At 37.1% G+C, this 17,211-nt stretch overlaps 1 protein-coding gene across 1 annotated transcript; it reads right to left on the bottom strand.

Annotated features, from left to right (window-relative positions):
* Positions 1 to 6,227: 6,227 nt before the first annotated feature.
* Positions 6,228 to 16,434, bottom strand: LOC145680665 (uncharacterized). Its single transcript, XM_081751452.1, has 5 exons — positions 16,228 to 16,434; positions 14,637 to 14,858; positions 13,129 to 13,359; positions 11,291 to 11,530; positions 6,228 to 7,785 (listed from the first exon to the last, which is right to left on the bottom strand). The coding sequence occupies exons 3-5, from the start codon at positions 13,307 to 13,309 to the stop codon at positions 7,556 to 7,558; spliced, it is 651 nt and encodes a 216-aa protein (XP_081607578.1). The 5' UTR covers positions 13,310 to 13,359; positions 14,637 to 14,858; positions 16,228 to 16,434; the 3' UTR covers positions 6,228 to 7,555.
* Between the last annotated feature and the right edge of the window lie 777 nt (positions 16,435 to 17,211).

Raw genomic sequence — 17,211 nt, 5'->3', positions numbered from 1 at the left:
GTAATATACATTATACATGAATTGTCGCGTACATCACACACAACTTGGATGTCAAATCGTTCTTCAATGTTGCCAGTTCCAAGTTGCTAAATAATTCAATTATCAACTTTCTGCGGTAATGACATACTAAGCTGGAGACTGAGATTTTATAAACAATAAAATTAAAGGTGGAATATTTTATTCATCGGATTAATGAGGAGCAATGTATATTCTCTTGAATGTGTCGATTATTTTAAAAAACAAAATATTGGAAAGTGACACAAACAGTTATGTATTTTGACAACTTGTTAGTGAGGACACGTTGCGGTAATGACATTTAAGTAAAAACTTAATTTTTAAAAAATACAAAGAATAGATGCTAATGAAAAAAAAACATATTGTAACGAAAGTTCACGAAAGTTCATGAGGAATATCAGGAAGACAAATATAACATGTATTTGTTCAAAATACAATGAAAACTTAATGGGACACGATTTTACCCCTAATCAAATATTCACCCATACCACTTGCCTCCTCCATCTCCCTATAGAATGCGAAGGACGATCGTGAGGTATGTGATGAGGCCTTGTCCATGTGAATGCGTACCAAATTTTCGTAATTTCCGTACATTGTTGGAATCTCATGCTCGTAGATCGGCCGCATGATCTGCTGCTGAAAATACTGTGCATTTATTTTGCATTCTTCACCACTCTACGAATCTTCAGTTTACCTCGGTAACAGTAGCCAGTAACGACCATGTACCCTTTTGGGAAGGATTCTTTACAGACACGGATCCACCTTCTGAAGTTCTTGGCGCCTTTCTCTCGGTACATGATGACTCTCGGTTTGCCGCAGTCGGAAAGGTAAATCCATGCTTCATCGAGCGTTACGACGTACATCCACCTTTGTTTTGCCAGATGCCGTTTGTACCGCTTCCGGGCGTTACACTTTCGTTCCTTTTGGTGGGCATCAGTGAGAAGATGTACGCGAGCTTTCATGACTTTTTCCAACTTGAGTTGATGGTGTAACGTCCGGCTCACAGTCCCCAAAGACACGTCAAGACGATTAGCCATACACCTTTGTGTTGGCGGATTTTCTTGCATTGCCATTTTGCGAAGTTTCCTCTGCATGGTGGAGGTGTTCTTGGTGCATTTCCGCTTCCTAGGCAACTTCGTTGGTGATCCAAATGGTTTAGCTTCGTTGCCCTTGTACTTTTTAATAACATTTTTTATTCCACTTAAACTGATGTTGCAACAATTCTTCTTGCACTGTTTTCTAATGACAGAAACACTAAAGTGGGCGTCATAAAGAGCCGCAACATAGCTTTCCCAAAACCGGCTTAGTTTGGGTGGCATTTTGGTCAAAGAACGGAAACCCACACACTTGGAAACAAATTTAACACAACACTGACAACAATGGTCCTGTTTTGTGCGTTATTGTCGTCCGCGCGGAAAAACAACTCCGTTTCCAGGAAGCCACTGCACAACACTACAGGACGCCACGAGCCAGGCCGGGTGAGTCCATTCTTCCCGGGAGGGGGAAGGAACGAAATCGGCCAAACGTAGGCTGAACCACCTCTGTATTGTAGGGACGTAGAGAACTTGGCTGAGATGCATAGGATGTGGAAGGACCCTTAAATATATAAGGTATTTGATGAGGAAGAGGAGGTGGTGGGACAGGTCCCAGATGAAAGTGGGAGTCCTTATCAGAAGAGAGTTTAGTAGACGATATTTTCTTTTGAGCCTCATTGTAAGTCAGTTTTTCTGTTGCCATAAGTTGATTGAATAATTTGTGATGTTTTCTTTCTCTACATTTAGGATTCATGGCCATATGGTCTTGTCCAAAATTTATACACTTGAAAGCTAGTGGACACGTGGTAGTGTTGTGCGGTTTACATTTCTAACAAAGTTTTTGCCATGATCGGTACGCCCTCTGGAACTGTCTCAGGTAGTAACATCTCTCAAACCACTGTTTGACTGCCGGAACATATGTATGTATGATTTACGAAATGGTATAGCGTACAATATTCTGGGAGACGTTGGGTATCAAATATTGGGACACAGAATGACTGAGTTGGAGTTTGGAGTCGAAACTTGTTTTTTGACACGCCGAACATGTAAAACTTGCGTTTTACATTCAGTATTTTCCTAGATTTCTTCACTTGTAAAATCCGAGTAAACACCATGCATTATGCCCATTGATCTTGTTTCATAGCATAGAACGAAGGCCGACGATCCATGCTGAGCTGGATGCTCATATGTGAGAAAGATGTTCGCTTATATAACCGTGTAGAATTCTATTTCAATAATATTTGTCCCTGTGGGGGTGAAAGATTCAACAACTTCCAATTTCGATTTAAAGATAATGTTACGAGAATGTGAGGGTGTTTTCGAACAGTATTAGTGGAGGAATCCACATTGGGTGCACACACCATGTGAACCATGTACGCACAAACTTGATGTGGGAGATATAGGTTGGGAACAGGGGTAGATTCAATTGTGATTTCCTTCGCAACTGGGATGGGATTGTCTATGTGCTCTGAGGAGTCACTAGGGGCTCTGTGCATTGTAGACGTAAAATTGGTTTGTATTAGAGTACCACTGGAGGCCTCCATCTTTAGGCCTATTTTGATATTTCACTAACCAACGCTAAAAATTAAAAAAAAAAAAAAAAAACGAGAGTACACCTGCACTACTGTCCACCATCGTCACTCGTTTAGAAATTCTACTGCTTGTTACTGCTATGAAAGAAGAGTGGAAAAAATAAGCATAACCTGACAACAATGTTGCTAGTAGCAGTAGTAGGACAAGGATGTTATAAAATGGAGCAGTGGTTCTCAAACATTCCGATAACGCGTACTCCCTGTTCATTCGGAAAGCGATCTGCGGACCCCCTTGCAATGCTATCTGAAATTTTATGTAGTATTAAATCACTGACAAGAAAAAGATCAAGGAAAATAATGCAATAAGTAATTTATTCTCAAGATGCATGATTGTTTCCTAGTGAACGAAATTCCAATTGAAAATATCGTAAATTTCAAGACTATTTAAAAAAAAAAAAAAAAAAGAAAGAAAGAAATTTACTTAATAAATAACGTTCTCAAATGTGGAGTCAGTAGTGTGAGGAATGAAATTCTTTGTGTTTTTCCATAATTGCATTGAATCTGGAATAGTTTTTGTCACTATCAATCTTAGATCCGATTCCAAATTAAGACGATTTTACTTTAAGGTTTTAATACTGCAAAGAGCAGAAAAGGACTGCTCACATAAATAAGTGGTAGGGAAAGACATCAAATGTTGCAATGCCTTTTTATACAACTGTTCGTACTCACAGCGCACACACAAACCAACTTGAAATGAAATGAAATCGTTGAGTTTTACGTCCCACGGTTATGCCGATGAGGCTAAAGGAGACGGTGAAGATAAGAAATGAATGAAATGGTGGAATGAAAATAGTGGGAGGAAACGGGAGAACCCCGAGAAAACCCACGCACACGGTGTTTGTCCACCACAAAGTTCACTTGGCGGGGACTGGGATCGAACCCGGGACCCCAAGCACCAGAGGTGAACGCTCTACCACTGAGCCACCGCGGCCCCCTCAAACCAACTTCAGTCAAGGGTTACTCGCAGTGGCGAATCTAGGAACATATTTTGGGAGGGTTTCCTCATCGTTTTTTTTTTTTTTTTTTTTTTTTTTAGAAATCCCAGAATTTAGAGGAGGATTGATGTTTATAAGCGTTATAAGCACAGGAATGACTAAGATTTACTTCTTTTTTTTAAAAAAAATCTGGAATTGGTGGTAATGGTGGAAGCTTTCCGCCACTTGCGGATAAAATTCATGAAATTCCGAGGCGTCGTACAGTTAATGTACAACTGTTTTTGAAAAATTGCCAGAAATTTCAAACAAAGATGAAATTTCTCTCACTTGAGGTAGTCCTGTATAACGGTTGAACAACTTCAGGGCGGAAATTTAGTAAAGTAGGAAAACATTTACATTTACAAACGTAGGTATAATTTGTAATTGCTTTCCTTTTAGTAACTGAAAAATTATTTCTTGCGTAACAGCTGTGAGTTCCATTTATTACAACACATTTTAATTTTTAGGCGTCGTGGACCCCCTGCTAAGGTCCCACGGACCCCCAGGGGTCCGTGGACCACACTTTGAGAACTACTGAAATAGATAATCTACCCATAGCTGAATTTATCTCCGTAACCCGATGAAGCTGAAAAGCAAGCGAGCATCACTAAGTCTGATTGGCTTCTCTCTTTTTCGCCATTAATGTTCGCTCAAACACATTAGGTTCTCCGTATGGGAACATGTAGGGCCTTATGCAGAATCGTTCTGACACATGATTAGTGTCATACTAAAGAGTTCGATTAACTTGCGTTTGCTGTAGTAGTCAGGCCTATAGTATGACGCTAAGCATATATCGAAACGACTCTGCATAAGGCCCGTAGTGTTTATTGCGTTTTTTTTTTTTTTTTAATTTAACTCTTTGTTTCAAATTTTAAAATTGTCACATGTGCAGCTTGCGGCTCGTATTCATTAGTTTCAATGAGGTCCGCGATCCTACTCCCATTGTGCCTCGCGCTTACTCAAACTCGAACTCTATATTTCAATGAGGCTCGCACTCACTAGCCTCCTTGGAGCTTGCGCTTACTAATTTCTTTCGGTCACGAGCTTACTTATAGGCTCACGTTCCTATAGAGATGTGCACGAGTCGAGACATGTCTCGAATCTCGACTTGAATTTGAGTCGAGACACACTTTGTAAAATTCGAGACGAGTCGAGACAAACTTATTTCTCGACTCGAATTTTCGAGTCAAGACACGAGTCGAGTCGACTGCTCGTAAAAATCTCGACTCTACTCGAATGTCTCGAAAATCTTTCTATAATTTTTAATATTATGGTGAAAGTATGCACTCAGAAACAATTTAACATAGTCTTGAAAAAAATTCCAGCATTTATTACTTTAGAAAGTTACAGAAGAACACATAAACTTATCCCCAGTAGCACAGTTGATGGGCCGATGTCGATCAACATGGGAATTTTTGGTGGGATCGATGTCGCTGTCGATGACGATCGATGCAGAATGGCAAACATTTTTTCGACATTGGCCAATATCGGCAAATCTATGTCGATCGACATCGGCGTCGATGTTGATCTATGTGGGTCCCATGTGGATTCTTCCAGATCAATGTTGGCCCCACATTAATCCATGTAGCCCCATCTAGATCTGCCTTATATCAACATAATCGATCTTGGTCCCTGGTTGAACAATACCGGCCTATGTGGGATCAATGTCGGCCCATCTAGATCTGCCCCATACCCACATCGTCGTTCGAGCTCCCTAGTTGACCTATGTGGGATCTATGTTGAACCACCCAGATCTTCCCTGAACCCATATCTTCGTTCTAGCTCCCATAGTTGATCGATGTGGATCTATGTGGGATCCATGTCGGCCCATCTAGACCTTCTTTATACCCACATCGTCGTTCTAGCTCCCTGGTTGACCGATGTGGAATCTATGTTGAACCACCCAGATCTTCTCCATACCCACATCGTCGTTCTAGCTCCCATGCTTAATCGATGTAGCTCTATATGTTCCTTGTAAAAAGAACGGAGCTATTCAAATGTATTTGAATCGCCCAGTACTTTTCACAAGGAACATAGAATAGGCGACATTTCTGATCTTCCAGCTTCTATACACAATTGCGAAACGTACGAGCTCAGCCTATTTCTTTTCACACTAAATGATTAAATATGAAAGTTTTATTCAAACCTGAGTGCGGATATGTTCTTTTGTATTGCATGTTGTAGATCTGGGTTGGACCCATATAGAGCTACATCGGTTAACCATGGAAGCTAAAATGACAATGTGGGTATGGGGAAGATCTGGGTGGGAGATCCCACCCACATCGGTAAACCAGATGTGACCATATAATTTTTACAGATTTAACACCAGATGGATATGTCAACATATCAGATTTGAATAGGGCCATGTACTGCATCTCTGGCGCACGCTACATGCTTGTCTACCATTTTGGATTCAAGTTATGTTTTTCTAATGAAAATAGAAGAAAATGACATCGGATACATCAGACATTTTTTCAAAATGTCACTGGTGCAAGTAGTTTTGCCGCACTTCTATCTATGGCGGATCCAAGAGGGCGGTCGGACATTTAGCGTGTTTCAGAGATGCAGTATTTAGACTAAACAAAACAGTATATAATAAAAACATTTTCAGATTGAAGTATTCACATTTTTATTTTTTTTAAATAATTAAAATAAAATTTACACAAAACATATTCCCTAACTTTTTTTTTTTCGTGAACTTCACTCATTGCATAGAGGTATATATTGTACAATTGTTTTGCTGTTTCCAACATAACGAATGGAAATAAATACTTTTAAACACGTAACTTATTATCATTAATATAGAAACAACATAAAAAATGAGTGAATCTTCTCTTGCATCAACTTAATAGTTACCAAACGTTGACACTGTCTTCACCATTTTATTTCATTCCATATGAAGAGTTCGCAGGAAGGACTATGAAGGGCACGTTTTAAAATGCTCAGAAAATTCTTTCTCAGCACCAAAATGTATAATTAAGATGGTGAAAACACGTCGTAATTCGCTCACGTGTACATTCGCGAGTGGACTACGCCCTATTTTCACCAACTATTTTGCATCTTTTGGTGTGGAGAAAATATTTTTTGAGCATATTCAAAATGTGACCTTCACTGTTCTTAACGCGTACTCTTCATATACATCATTGTTTCCTTCCACTGAAGAAGGAACCAGCTCTTGTTCCGCAACGTGTGGAAACTATTTAGTTTATTCAAAAAAGGGTTCACTGATAAGTGGCCATTTTCCTGACCCTTATGTCAATATATCATATGTATAATAAAATTAAACACGTAAAAATCATATACACTCTACGTCAACGAAAGCCACTGTAAATAAATTTATTTCAAACATCGAATTTTTCCGTTACACATCCCGACTAGGGAAACTAATATATAATCAAAGAAACTATGCAGATAATATTTATCTTTCTACTTAACCTGAAATAATTTAGAGAAAATTTAGGAAGTTCTTTTCTTCTGTAAATTATTAGTTTCCCATAAATTTTAACTTCTCAAAAGTTTTTTTTTTTTAAATCCCACTGTAAAATATCCGTTAATTCGCACACTGGTCTGTAGTGTGGACTCATCCCTTACACTTACACAGACAGCACGGAAGTTCGGAAAGCTCATTATATTCAGTAAAATATGGATGCCACTATAAAGTTTTAATTTGGATAGGTTCTTTGCAGTAAAATACAACATAAAACTTATAAAAATGTATCACTAGGAAATATTTCTGCAAATTAGCGAACTGAAAGTTACTGTGATAAATTTAAAAAAAAAAAAACTATTAATAACGGTTACTTTCATGAAGTTTATAATTCTCTTGTACTTTAACATATTATTGTCTACTATTTTATTTACAATAAGACATTTCGTTCATATAAGTTTGTTTATATCAGACACGCTGCTGAGGGTTGATCACAACTAGCCGCGGGACCGATCACCCCACGGCTTTCCCTTCGGGGTGACTCTGCAAGGTGAATTCAAGTGGTCCTTGGACTCTTGCGGGTTCCCCGCGGAACGACTGTGCATCTTCCCCTAAGTCTTGAGCCTGTTCTCTTCTCCGATTACATCTGTAGCCATCCCAATCTCGCGAACCACTTAAGACTTTCCCAATCCGTCGGACAATGTCGCTAGTTTGTATATCAGGAAATCGGAGTTGTACTGCTCCTGAAGAAGAAAAAATTGTAAAAACTCAATGCAATAATACTGTATCACCAGAAGGGACTACACATTTAAATAGCAAATGTCATCATTGAGAAATAACAGATTAATTTTGAAGTTACATAAATAAAATTCGAACGAAAATATAACTTTCTCCTAAAATACAAAGAAACCTTTTATACATTGCACAAAAAACATCCATTGTACGCATGAGCGCATTATTACGTGCCCGAAAGGCTAATCTAACAGGACATTGTCGTTCGGTGTCAAACAGAGGAAGTAGGGAGTGGAAAACGATATGTGGATGGCTCAGAATATCCACTCGTTTCAAGTCAAAAATTAAAAATTTACTTGCACGGTGCGATTAACAGAAAATTACAACTTCTTTCAGAGGCAAAAACAAGGAAAGCAATGATTTTATTTACCTGCGAATAACAGCGTTACCAATGCCCTAAAATGTCTACAAATGCCAAAAAACTCTAATTTTCTTAGTTTCATTTTTCTAGATTAACACATATTGGTCTCTGAACCCTCGATATATGACAGAAAAAAAATCTCCAAACACGAACTGCAGTAATAGAAACTGATGAATGAATATGACAAGGAACGCGTATAGCATAGCAGATACGGATCCATATGAAAGGAGAGTATCTAACGTATTATTGAATTATGTTTTGTCCTCTAGAATGACCTTTTACTCTGATGGTGATTCAAATTTTTTTTCATATTCCTGTAGTAAAATGATCACAACGAACAATAACACTTCCAGTTCCCTTACTACATATTGTTAAGGAATTCGATTCGATCCGAAGAGGAACTTGTCCTCGTAACTCTGGTATTGTTTGGGAGATATTACCGCAAGCTTTACTTTTACTAGGATAATGCGAGAATGGCACCTAAACAAAGGATTTCACTGGTAGTAATCCCCCTCCAAGATTCCTAAAAATATATACTAAAAAACGCCATACATCCGAAAGATGAAATTAGACTCTAGTATATATATATATAACAAAATTCTTTAGGAACTCAGATCCTACACAGGCGAATCAGCGACACCATCGCGAATGGGGCTTTTCCTCAGTCTCATCCGTAAACGGCAGAATGCTAGGACCTAAAATTATTAGGGGCCCCGAACTACATCGTGGCGTGAATCTAGTGCACATATCTTGAAGTGAGGTCACTTTACTACCTGTTTAAACCATTCCATATTCGTCGCACGACAAAAATCGAAGGATAAATGTGTTGTTTCGACTTCATTAGACTTTTGTACGACGCATAGAAATTATATTTACAGTAAAACTTCTAACGGACATCTCAAAATAACGGACAGTTTTCAATTTCCTGGCAGAAATACATTGGGTGCAATGTGAAAATTACTTCTGAATAGCTGACATTCTCAATAACGGACGCGGATACTGAAAACTATTCCCCAGCGTCTATGTAGAACTTCCAACTAACGGACAGCCTGAAATAAAACTTTATTTTCTTGAATTTCAAGCAATAATAGGCAGGATCGTTAATGTACCGCGCATTGTTGGATGTGATAATTGAACGCAAATGTCTTCATTTATTTGTTTTCGACATGCATTTAGTTTAGTATCCATTTTCAGCAAAAGTTTATTTAATCTTTGTCTGTTTGCCTTGCTGCAAGTTGTTAATTTCGAAGAGAAAGAGTATTTTGTCCGAACATAATACCATAGGAAAAAAAAAACACTGTATTAGCTCATTATTAAACAGAAAGACATTTTGCCTACGTTATGTTGCTTATACGAGTAGTACGTTAAGCTATACTGTAGATTTTTTAAAAAATAATACTTCTGTCAGTGTCGTTCGATCCCTAATCGTAATCAAATGCACAGGAACAGGCTGATTTAAATCATTGTATAACCATGTCGTACGTCGACATGCTGAGATCGAGAATTGCTGAGATCGTATTGCCAGTTTGTCTTACAAGTTCGCTTCCTGCAAAACCGTGACATCATCATAGTCACTGATTCCGCTTACCAAGGTGGAGATGGGTGCTAGAGAACTTCAAAGAAAGTATCCAGGACTTCCCGAATTCCCGAAAAGTGAAGGGACTTCTCAATTATTTGCAAAGCGAAGGCTTGGAGAATCCATGCACCTGTGGAAGTTGCCCTTAAACACTTAATTTTTATGAGAACCCGCGGATGGTTGGAAAGGTTGTAGAAGATGGTACCGGTATTGCCAAACAAGGCATAACTGTAGACATGTGTACGACACGAGGAAACCGTAAACCATCCTACCTTATGATTTTGTTGTTGAAACACGAAGGTGCTATACAGTGAAAGCAAGATTTTCGAACTAGTATTGGATTGCATTATTATTGGTAGTAGTAGTAGTAGTATTTAAGATCCAATATGGACACCTAAATTATAAGTCCTAAGAATTCACAGTCCAAACTGCTAACGCTAGAGAAATAGTTGATTCGATTTTATTTTATTTGAAACTGCATTATTAAGAATACGTCACAATCAGCTTTAGATTAAAAAATAAATAAAATACATAAAAATAAAAAATACGTCATCTCCAATCCAGTTTGGCTGATGTACACTCATGTCCAAAATTATTGTCGCATGTCTATAAATGTTGTTGTAGGAATATAATTTGATAACGCATTCGCCCGGTATTTCTTATAATGCTAGTATGTGTATAATCGGCAAAGACATGTATGTGGCAAACTTCATGTCAAAAGAGCATTAAATAAGAACAATAAAACGAAAATAAAACTTTCTTGTCCATTTAGCAACATTTTGTTTTACTCATTCTAATTTTCGTATTTGTAATTTGTTTCCTGTGAAATTTACCTCAAATATACGTTTTCCGATTATACACATAGTATTAAAAGTACCCTGCAAAATCATTATCAAATTATATTCTTACAAGAAGACAGTTATAGATATGCGACAATTATTTTGGACATGAGTGTACATGTACGCAGCAATATATTATAGGCTCATGACATATCTCATAAAAGAAGTCATACCTGTTCTATATAAAAATGTATGTTAAAAGAATGTGCATTGCGTGCGAAAGGACTCTTCAAAGGCACCGAAAAGCCGAAGTGTAAGTCATTGTTGGCTTACCATCACCTTGTAAAATTAATTTTGTATGCATTGCTGAATTTTGAAACATGCATTTTTGCAATAGAACACCAACGACTTCCTTTATGAGATATGAAGCTGCACTCTCTACGTTGGTTGGACAGTGTTTGAATTTTAGGCTTCTGAAATTTATTTTCCCACGCTTTCGACGGCCTGCATCTCCCAACCTATTGATCGGTATGCACATGTCACAAAGCATTTTCTTGTTTCCATGTCAGGTACCCACCCCTACATTGTTTGGTACGCATTAATTTAACAACCTGTACATCCGAAAAAGCATCTGGCCACACGAGATCTATTTTTAAAGAATAAAAGTTTTCTTTTTAAACAATACCTGAAGGATATTTACAAATACTTCGTGTCAATACGAACTTAAGAATACCACTCACCAATTTTGAAGCCATCTCTCTGTCTTAAATCTTCTTCTAAATTATGAACCACAGACAAACTGCGTAAAGGGAGCTTGTCAGCTAGCAGGTTTGCATTTTCCATAGATTCCAAAGCTTCTTTACCACTACGGGGAACTTGGTGCAGCTCATATATTTTGGCTTCCATTTTATCAACTTTACATTTGAGATGTTTCATATCTAGCTGGATTCTCTGCAGTAACTGGAATATTTTTTCAACGGCTGAAATATCAAAAGAAAGAAAAAAATACTAAATTAATACAAGACCAAGGAGGCAATGGTACACATTGTTTGAAATATTTTTTATTCTACCTTAAGATCGTGTGTGCCGCAACTACCATTAACAAAAGTCATCTAGGTTCTGACCGGCACATATCTCATATTGACCCTGAAGTCGATACCCACAGCAACATACGGGATGAATTTTAAATCACATATTGATAAAGCTTCATAATTAATGCATAAGCAGTTTTATTTTTATTTTTATTTTATTTTTTTTTTAAGTCTATTGCAAGAAAATTACTAATTGCTGTTTGAGGGCTTTCCTAATCATTACACCACATTCGGGTCAATTTTATATGTCTGTAGAGCATTTCAAGTGTCCTAATGGAATAAAATAGCCTGCTCGTGTCAATATCTAGGCATTCTACCGTCTTCTGCTGAGAAAGGTTACTGCAAAAACTCCTGTTGCGAGAGAATGCAGTTACATTTGATATTTCAACTTTCAAATTAATGTAGTATAAGAATGATATGCTCCAATGTTTCTCTGCAGAACCTCCGTATATGGAACAATGTCTAAATATCGATACTAGCAGAGTAACGGTTTCAAATGGGGTGCGAGGAATGCTTAACATTCAAAGAACGTTGATCGCGTCTCTGTGGTGTGACAATTATGACACCTGAACGGAATTTGCCTAATTTGGGTTCGTTTGAATCTCAGCCAGAGCAACAATAAAAACTTAAGTGTGTGTTGGTAAGCAAGCGAAGAAACCAGAAGCGCCACGAGAGGGCATATCGGTGTGTCGACTTGTCTGCTACCTGCCAATTTTGTCTGCTACCTGCGCACAGGCAGTAAGAAAAAACAAATGACTAACAAGACGCTGTTTTGTACAAAAATATAAATTTTTCTGTTTCATGGTACAAACTTTATATCGTCAACCCGTCGGTTTAGCATTCAAAAGGTTGGGAGTTTAATCGCTCCTAACATACGCTTGCCCACAAGCCTCCTCTAATATGGAACAGAATAGTTCCAAAGCAACCATTCCAACAGGATGCGCTGCAAAACAAAATGTGATAAAACTAGAATTACAGATTATATGTTCTGAATTTTAAAGCCAAGAAGTACTTCCATTACGAAAGGAACGCCGGATCTAGAAATACTTTCGGAGATCTTAAACACTAAAGGTTTCACTGTAAAAAGTAAATCTTAGTATGATATATATGTTTTAAAATGTAATTAGTACGAAATTTATATTAGTTACACAAAAATCTATTTTTGAGGAAGAGAAGGGTTCGGACCCCCCCCCCTTCCTTCGCACGGCTTGGAACATAACAATTTCAATTTCCAAGCATAAGTTTTACCATAATTTCGTTTTTCATTAACAAAAATTGGTGATAATCTCGGAGACTACTAGGTCAAGGCGGCCACACTAAGTGGTCGGAATATATCGATGCATTGACTACGTGCTGCCACACTCTCGAGCTAGCAGGGTTCAAAATGTCTCTAAAGAAGCAATATAGTCTTCATTTTGTTTGGTTATTTAATAATGACGACACACGTAAGTAAGCTTAGCAATACAGTTTAATCTTTGGATACTTACTACTGCCAATTCCTAAACGAGCTGATGTGAAGGTACTGTCTGTATCTGCACATGAAGTAGTGGCAACTGACAACGCTGACATTCTGCATGGAGTTTGGATTTGGGAGTGGGATGGTAAAGGTCCATTTGGACTTTTACGATGTGATGCAGACGAGCAACCTCCGTTTGAATTGTGCACCATAGATGATACGTTTACCTCCGCAATTCCTCCTATAGATACTCCAAGCGACTCTGAAAGCAAGTGATGAAATTATACAAACATCCAGTTTTTACTAGACTGTTAGGTACACAATAAGCAGGTGACAACTTATGGTTTTAAAAGCATGTTTAAAATGTTACAATGATTACATCCAGTATTCTATCTGTAGGGGGATGGCTGGAACTTTCTCCTCTCTGTTTCTCGAAATACCTCTCAACCTTGGATATGGTGGAAATAAACCCCACTTTTTTGAGCTATTGATGAATTTATCCCCCTCTCCGGAAATCGCAGAAATCATACACTGGTTACATTAACTCAAAACGTTAAAAGATACTAACGCTGTTTATCTGCTTGTTTGATCTTGTCCTAAATAGACTCCATATCATAATTAAATGAATATTTAATGTGTACGTTATTTTTTCATTTATTTATTTATTGATGTATACTCATAATAGAGCCAATTTAACGATACAGTTTGCATTACGAGCCCGGTTTTTCTGTAGTTAACAATCATGAGAAGATAGCATTTATCCGATAAAAGGCGAAAGTATTAACAACCTCGTTAAAAAAAAGAAGAAAAACAACTAGCAAGCCTTTCATAGAAATAAATTACTTGAGACTAGATCTGAGTCTGAATGATTTGTTACGTAAGACTTGCTTGAACATAGCAAGTAGCCAATTTTGGACTCCAAATTGAAAAACTTGTTTATAAAAATAAACAAACTAGACATCTTATTTTTAGTTGTTAGGGCTTCTCACTCCAAGCTTGTTGTACACATTACAACAACTACTCTGCACATCTAACGAATAAATTGTTTCCAACAGGTTCATAAAACATTGTAGGTTACTTCTATCTGTCTACTATTTCAGCCAGCCTTACTTTTGAATGTTTTTCAGACGAAGTAGCAATAAACTTTCTCCAAAATAGTATATAGTTTCACATTTAAGTAACGTCTGCACTGGCATAGAATACGAAAGAACACTGTTTCTTTCAGGCCTGTTTTTTTGCCCCCCCCCCGGACGAAATGGTTAAAACGTACTGGAATAGAACCAGCAGAGGGAAATATATGGTTTCAGCCCCTCCGAATACTAAGAGTAACCCCGGAACATTTTTTTCTGAAACAAACACTGCGAAAGAAGGTGAACTCCCTGGCAATAAAGAATCGCCCACGAAATCTTGATAATTTTAACTTTCACACATTTAAAAAAATATATATATTTTAAACGCGATTCAATACATAGTCCTATGAAACAAATCAGCTACGAGCTAAACTTTTAATTTGCTTTGAAATATATTTAGCATAATTACCTTTCCGAATAGGTGCTGGGGGACTTGGAACACTACATTCGTTAAAAGTTTCATATGGTCTTCTCTTAGTTTCTGGATATGAGTCATCATTGTCCTCTTCAGACAAATATCTTTGTGGCTTTCTGCGACATCTTGAATAAATTTCTTCGTCAGAAGAATCACTACTAACGTTTGAAGTCAGTAAAGCTTTGTCAGCCTTTGCTGTAGCTTTTTGAAATGAATCTGAAATGTTAAATAATACATATATTCTACAGTTACTGATAAGGGAAAGTAGCTGCGAAATTATTCTTGGCATGAAAACCATACACGATAAGAAAGCAACATGGTTATGGATACCCTCAGTTGTGATTTCTTTGCTAACTGTAAAACAATAAATATTAGAATATCCCAAATAAAACAAATCTGTTTACGAACTAAATACTCTTTTTATGTAAAGTTATTCACGACTGAAATTCGAGAGTAAGAAAGCCTGTAACAGAACTAAGAATAGAAGGCCTAAGAATACTAGCATTTTTATTTTATTTATTTATTTTTTAACTTTATTTAACGTACCTTTGACATTTTCTGCTCACGATAAGATAGTGCAAGGCTGGATTTGGAGAGAGTTATACAGACCTTGTCTTTAAAGTACTATATTCAGCATTTGCCTGATTTGACTGAGTATAAGATCCCGGAAAAATCTCTAGCATAGTTAGACACAAACACACACACACACACACACACACAAAAAAAGAAAAAATTCTTCTTATTTCCCTGACTAGAGCTGCTACTTTTCCCTGACTTCTTTATTTTCTTCCATATACTATTTACTTTATTTAACGTTATTTCAAAACACTTTAAGAATCCTACAAGAAACGTCATGGATTTTAAAAGCTAATTTAGTATATAAGGTCCTAACATAAAAAGTTCATTTTAGGTCATACAAATATATATCAACTCATACCTCATACCAACTTGTAATGTAAAGAGGACACCGTTTTTTCTTTTTTCTTCAATAAGACTGTATTGCAGCAATGTATTAAAATGGAAGACATTTTTAAAGCATGTTTGTCACGAAACAACTGGTGACAGGAAGCTATGAATTTAAACAAGCTTACTTTATATGAGTTTTATTTACCAACTAAGCTTCTCGAACTGTAGTCACAAGTATACAAATTACAATGGAATTAAACCTTTAAACTTTTCCTTGTTTTGACGAAAATATCCTCACAAATTTCGACCTATAGCGCTGGAGCGTCGAACAGGTCAGTTCACCGTTAGTAACCGTTATAAATGAATAAAACAGGAGCAAACGTAATCCGAAACAACCTCTTGCAATTTCCCTGGCATTTATGTTTATCTCTTGTTTCCCTGATTTTCCAGAATGCGGACATGGTGTCTAATCAGGATGACCAGCCACCGGGCTGAAATCTACGACCTACCAAATACTAAGATAACGCGCTACCAATTGAATCACGGCTGCTCCGTATCACAGATCTTGCATTTCAATGCAGAAAATAGTGAAATAATATTACATTTTGACTCAAAATTGAGGTATAAATACTCAAAAACACAACGAGACAGATAAAAAGAAAATACAAATAGTACTCACTGGATTGTCCATAGATTTTTATGTTCACAACTGTCCAATCCGCAGATGGCTCCTTACAGTCCCTGATCAAATTTTGAATACGCCTAACGGATGATGTTTTAGGCCAAAGGCATTCATTTTCGTTTTTAAGCCATTTACTAGGTATAACTTCTAATGCTCCGTCCTCGTCAGTGAAAGCTGCTACGCAAAACTTTTTTTCTTCCTGAGGTCATGTTGATTCTGTCTACAGATATGCTCTTTAAAAAAAAATCACAACACTGAATGAGAAAGCACTGCAGCGTATTTCTTTTCCAAACACACAATACATTTTGATGTCACTGAGGTAAGGGAAGCACGGGATATCTTATTCGACATTTTGCCGCATTTATAAACAAATACCAACTGCGAACTGCATGGGAAGGAATAATAGTCACCTTCTATCGGAACATCCAAATATATCAACCAAATGGATGGGTGATCATTCGAACTATTTGTCTCAATAATATTAATAACTTTGCCTATTTTTCCTGTAGTGAATTGAACAAAACTGTCCTTATCAACAGAGATATCAATGGTGAACCCACTATAACTCACTGCTTTATATTCTTCACCCACAACACCTAAACATGGTCCTCCGCTATACGGTTTATTCAAAGCTAATTTTACATTTTTCTGCTTCTCGTGTTCTATTTCAGATAACCGTCTGTAGATCTGCGATAATGGTTTGTTTGGTGTTCTTAACATTCTCTTCACTTGGTACAAAAATGACTCAAATGGAAAGCAGCTAAAATTGTCTAACGTTCCAAATGTCTGTACGTCATCTACGATATGAATTAATGAATGAACATTATATACTGCACAATCTTCTCCATAAAGAGCTACCATTCTTTCAACAAACAGTTTTAGAAGTGACCTAGCGTATGATAAATATTCTTCTTTGCTTACCAGTTGTGCATTGCACAAAATGGAAATTCCAACATGTAGTAACAGAAAATGATGAAACAA

The sequence above is a fragment of the Thermobia domestica genome, chromosome 3 (genome assembly GCF_964235325.1).
Source record: "Thermobia domestica chromosome 3, izTheDome1.hap1.1, whole genome shotgun sequence".
Lineage (NCBI taxonomy): Eukaryota > Metazoa > Arthropoda > Insecta > Zygentoma > Lepismatidae > Thermobia > Thermobia domestica.
This window is presented reverse-complemented; position numbering and strand designations above follow the sequence as displayed.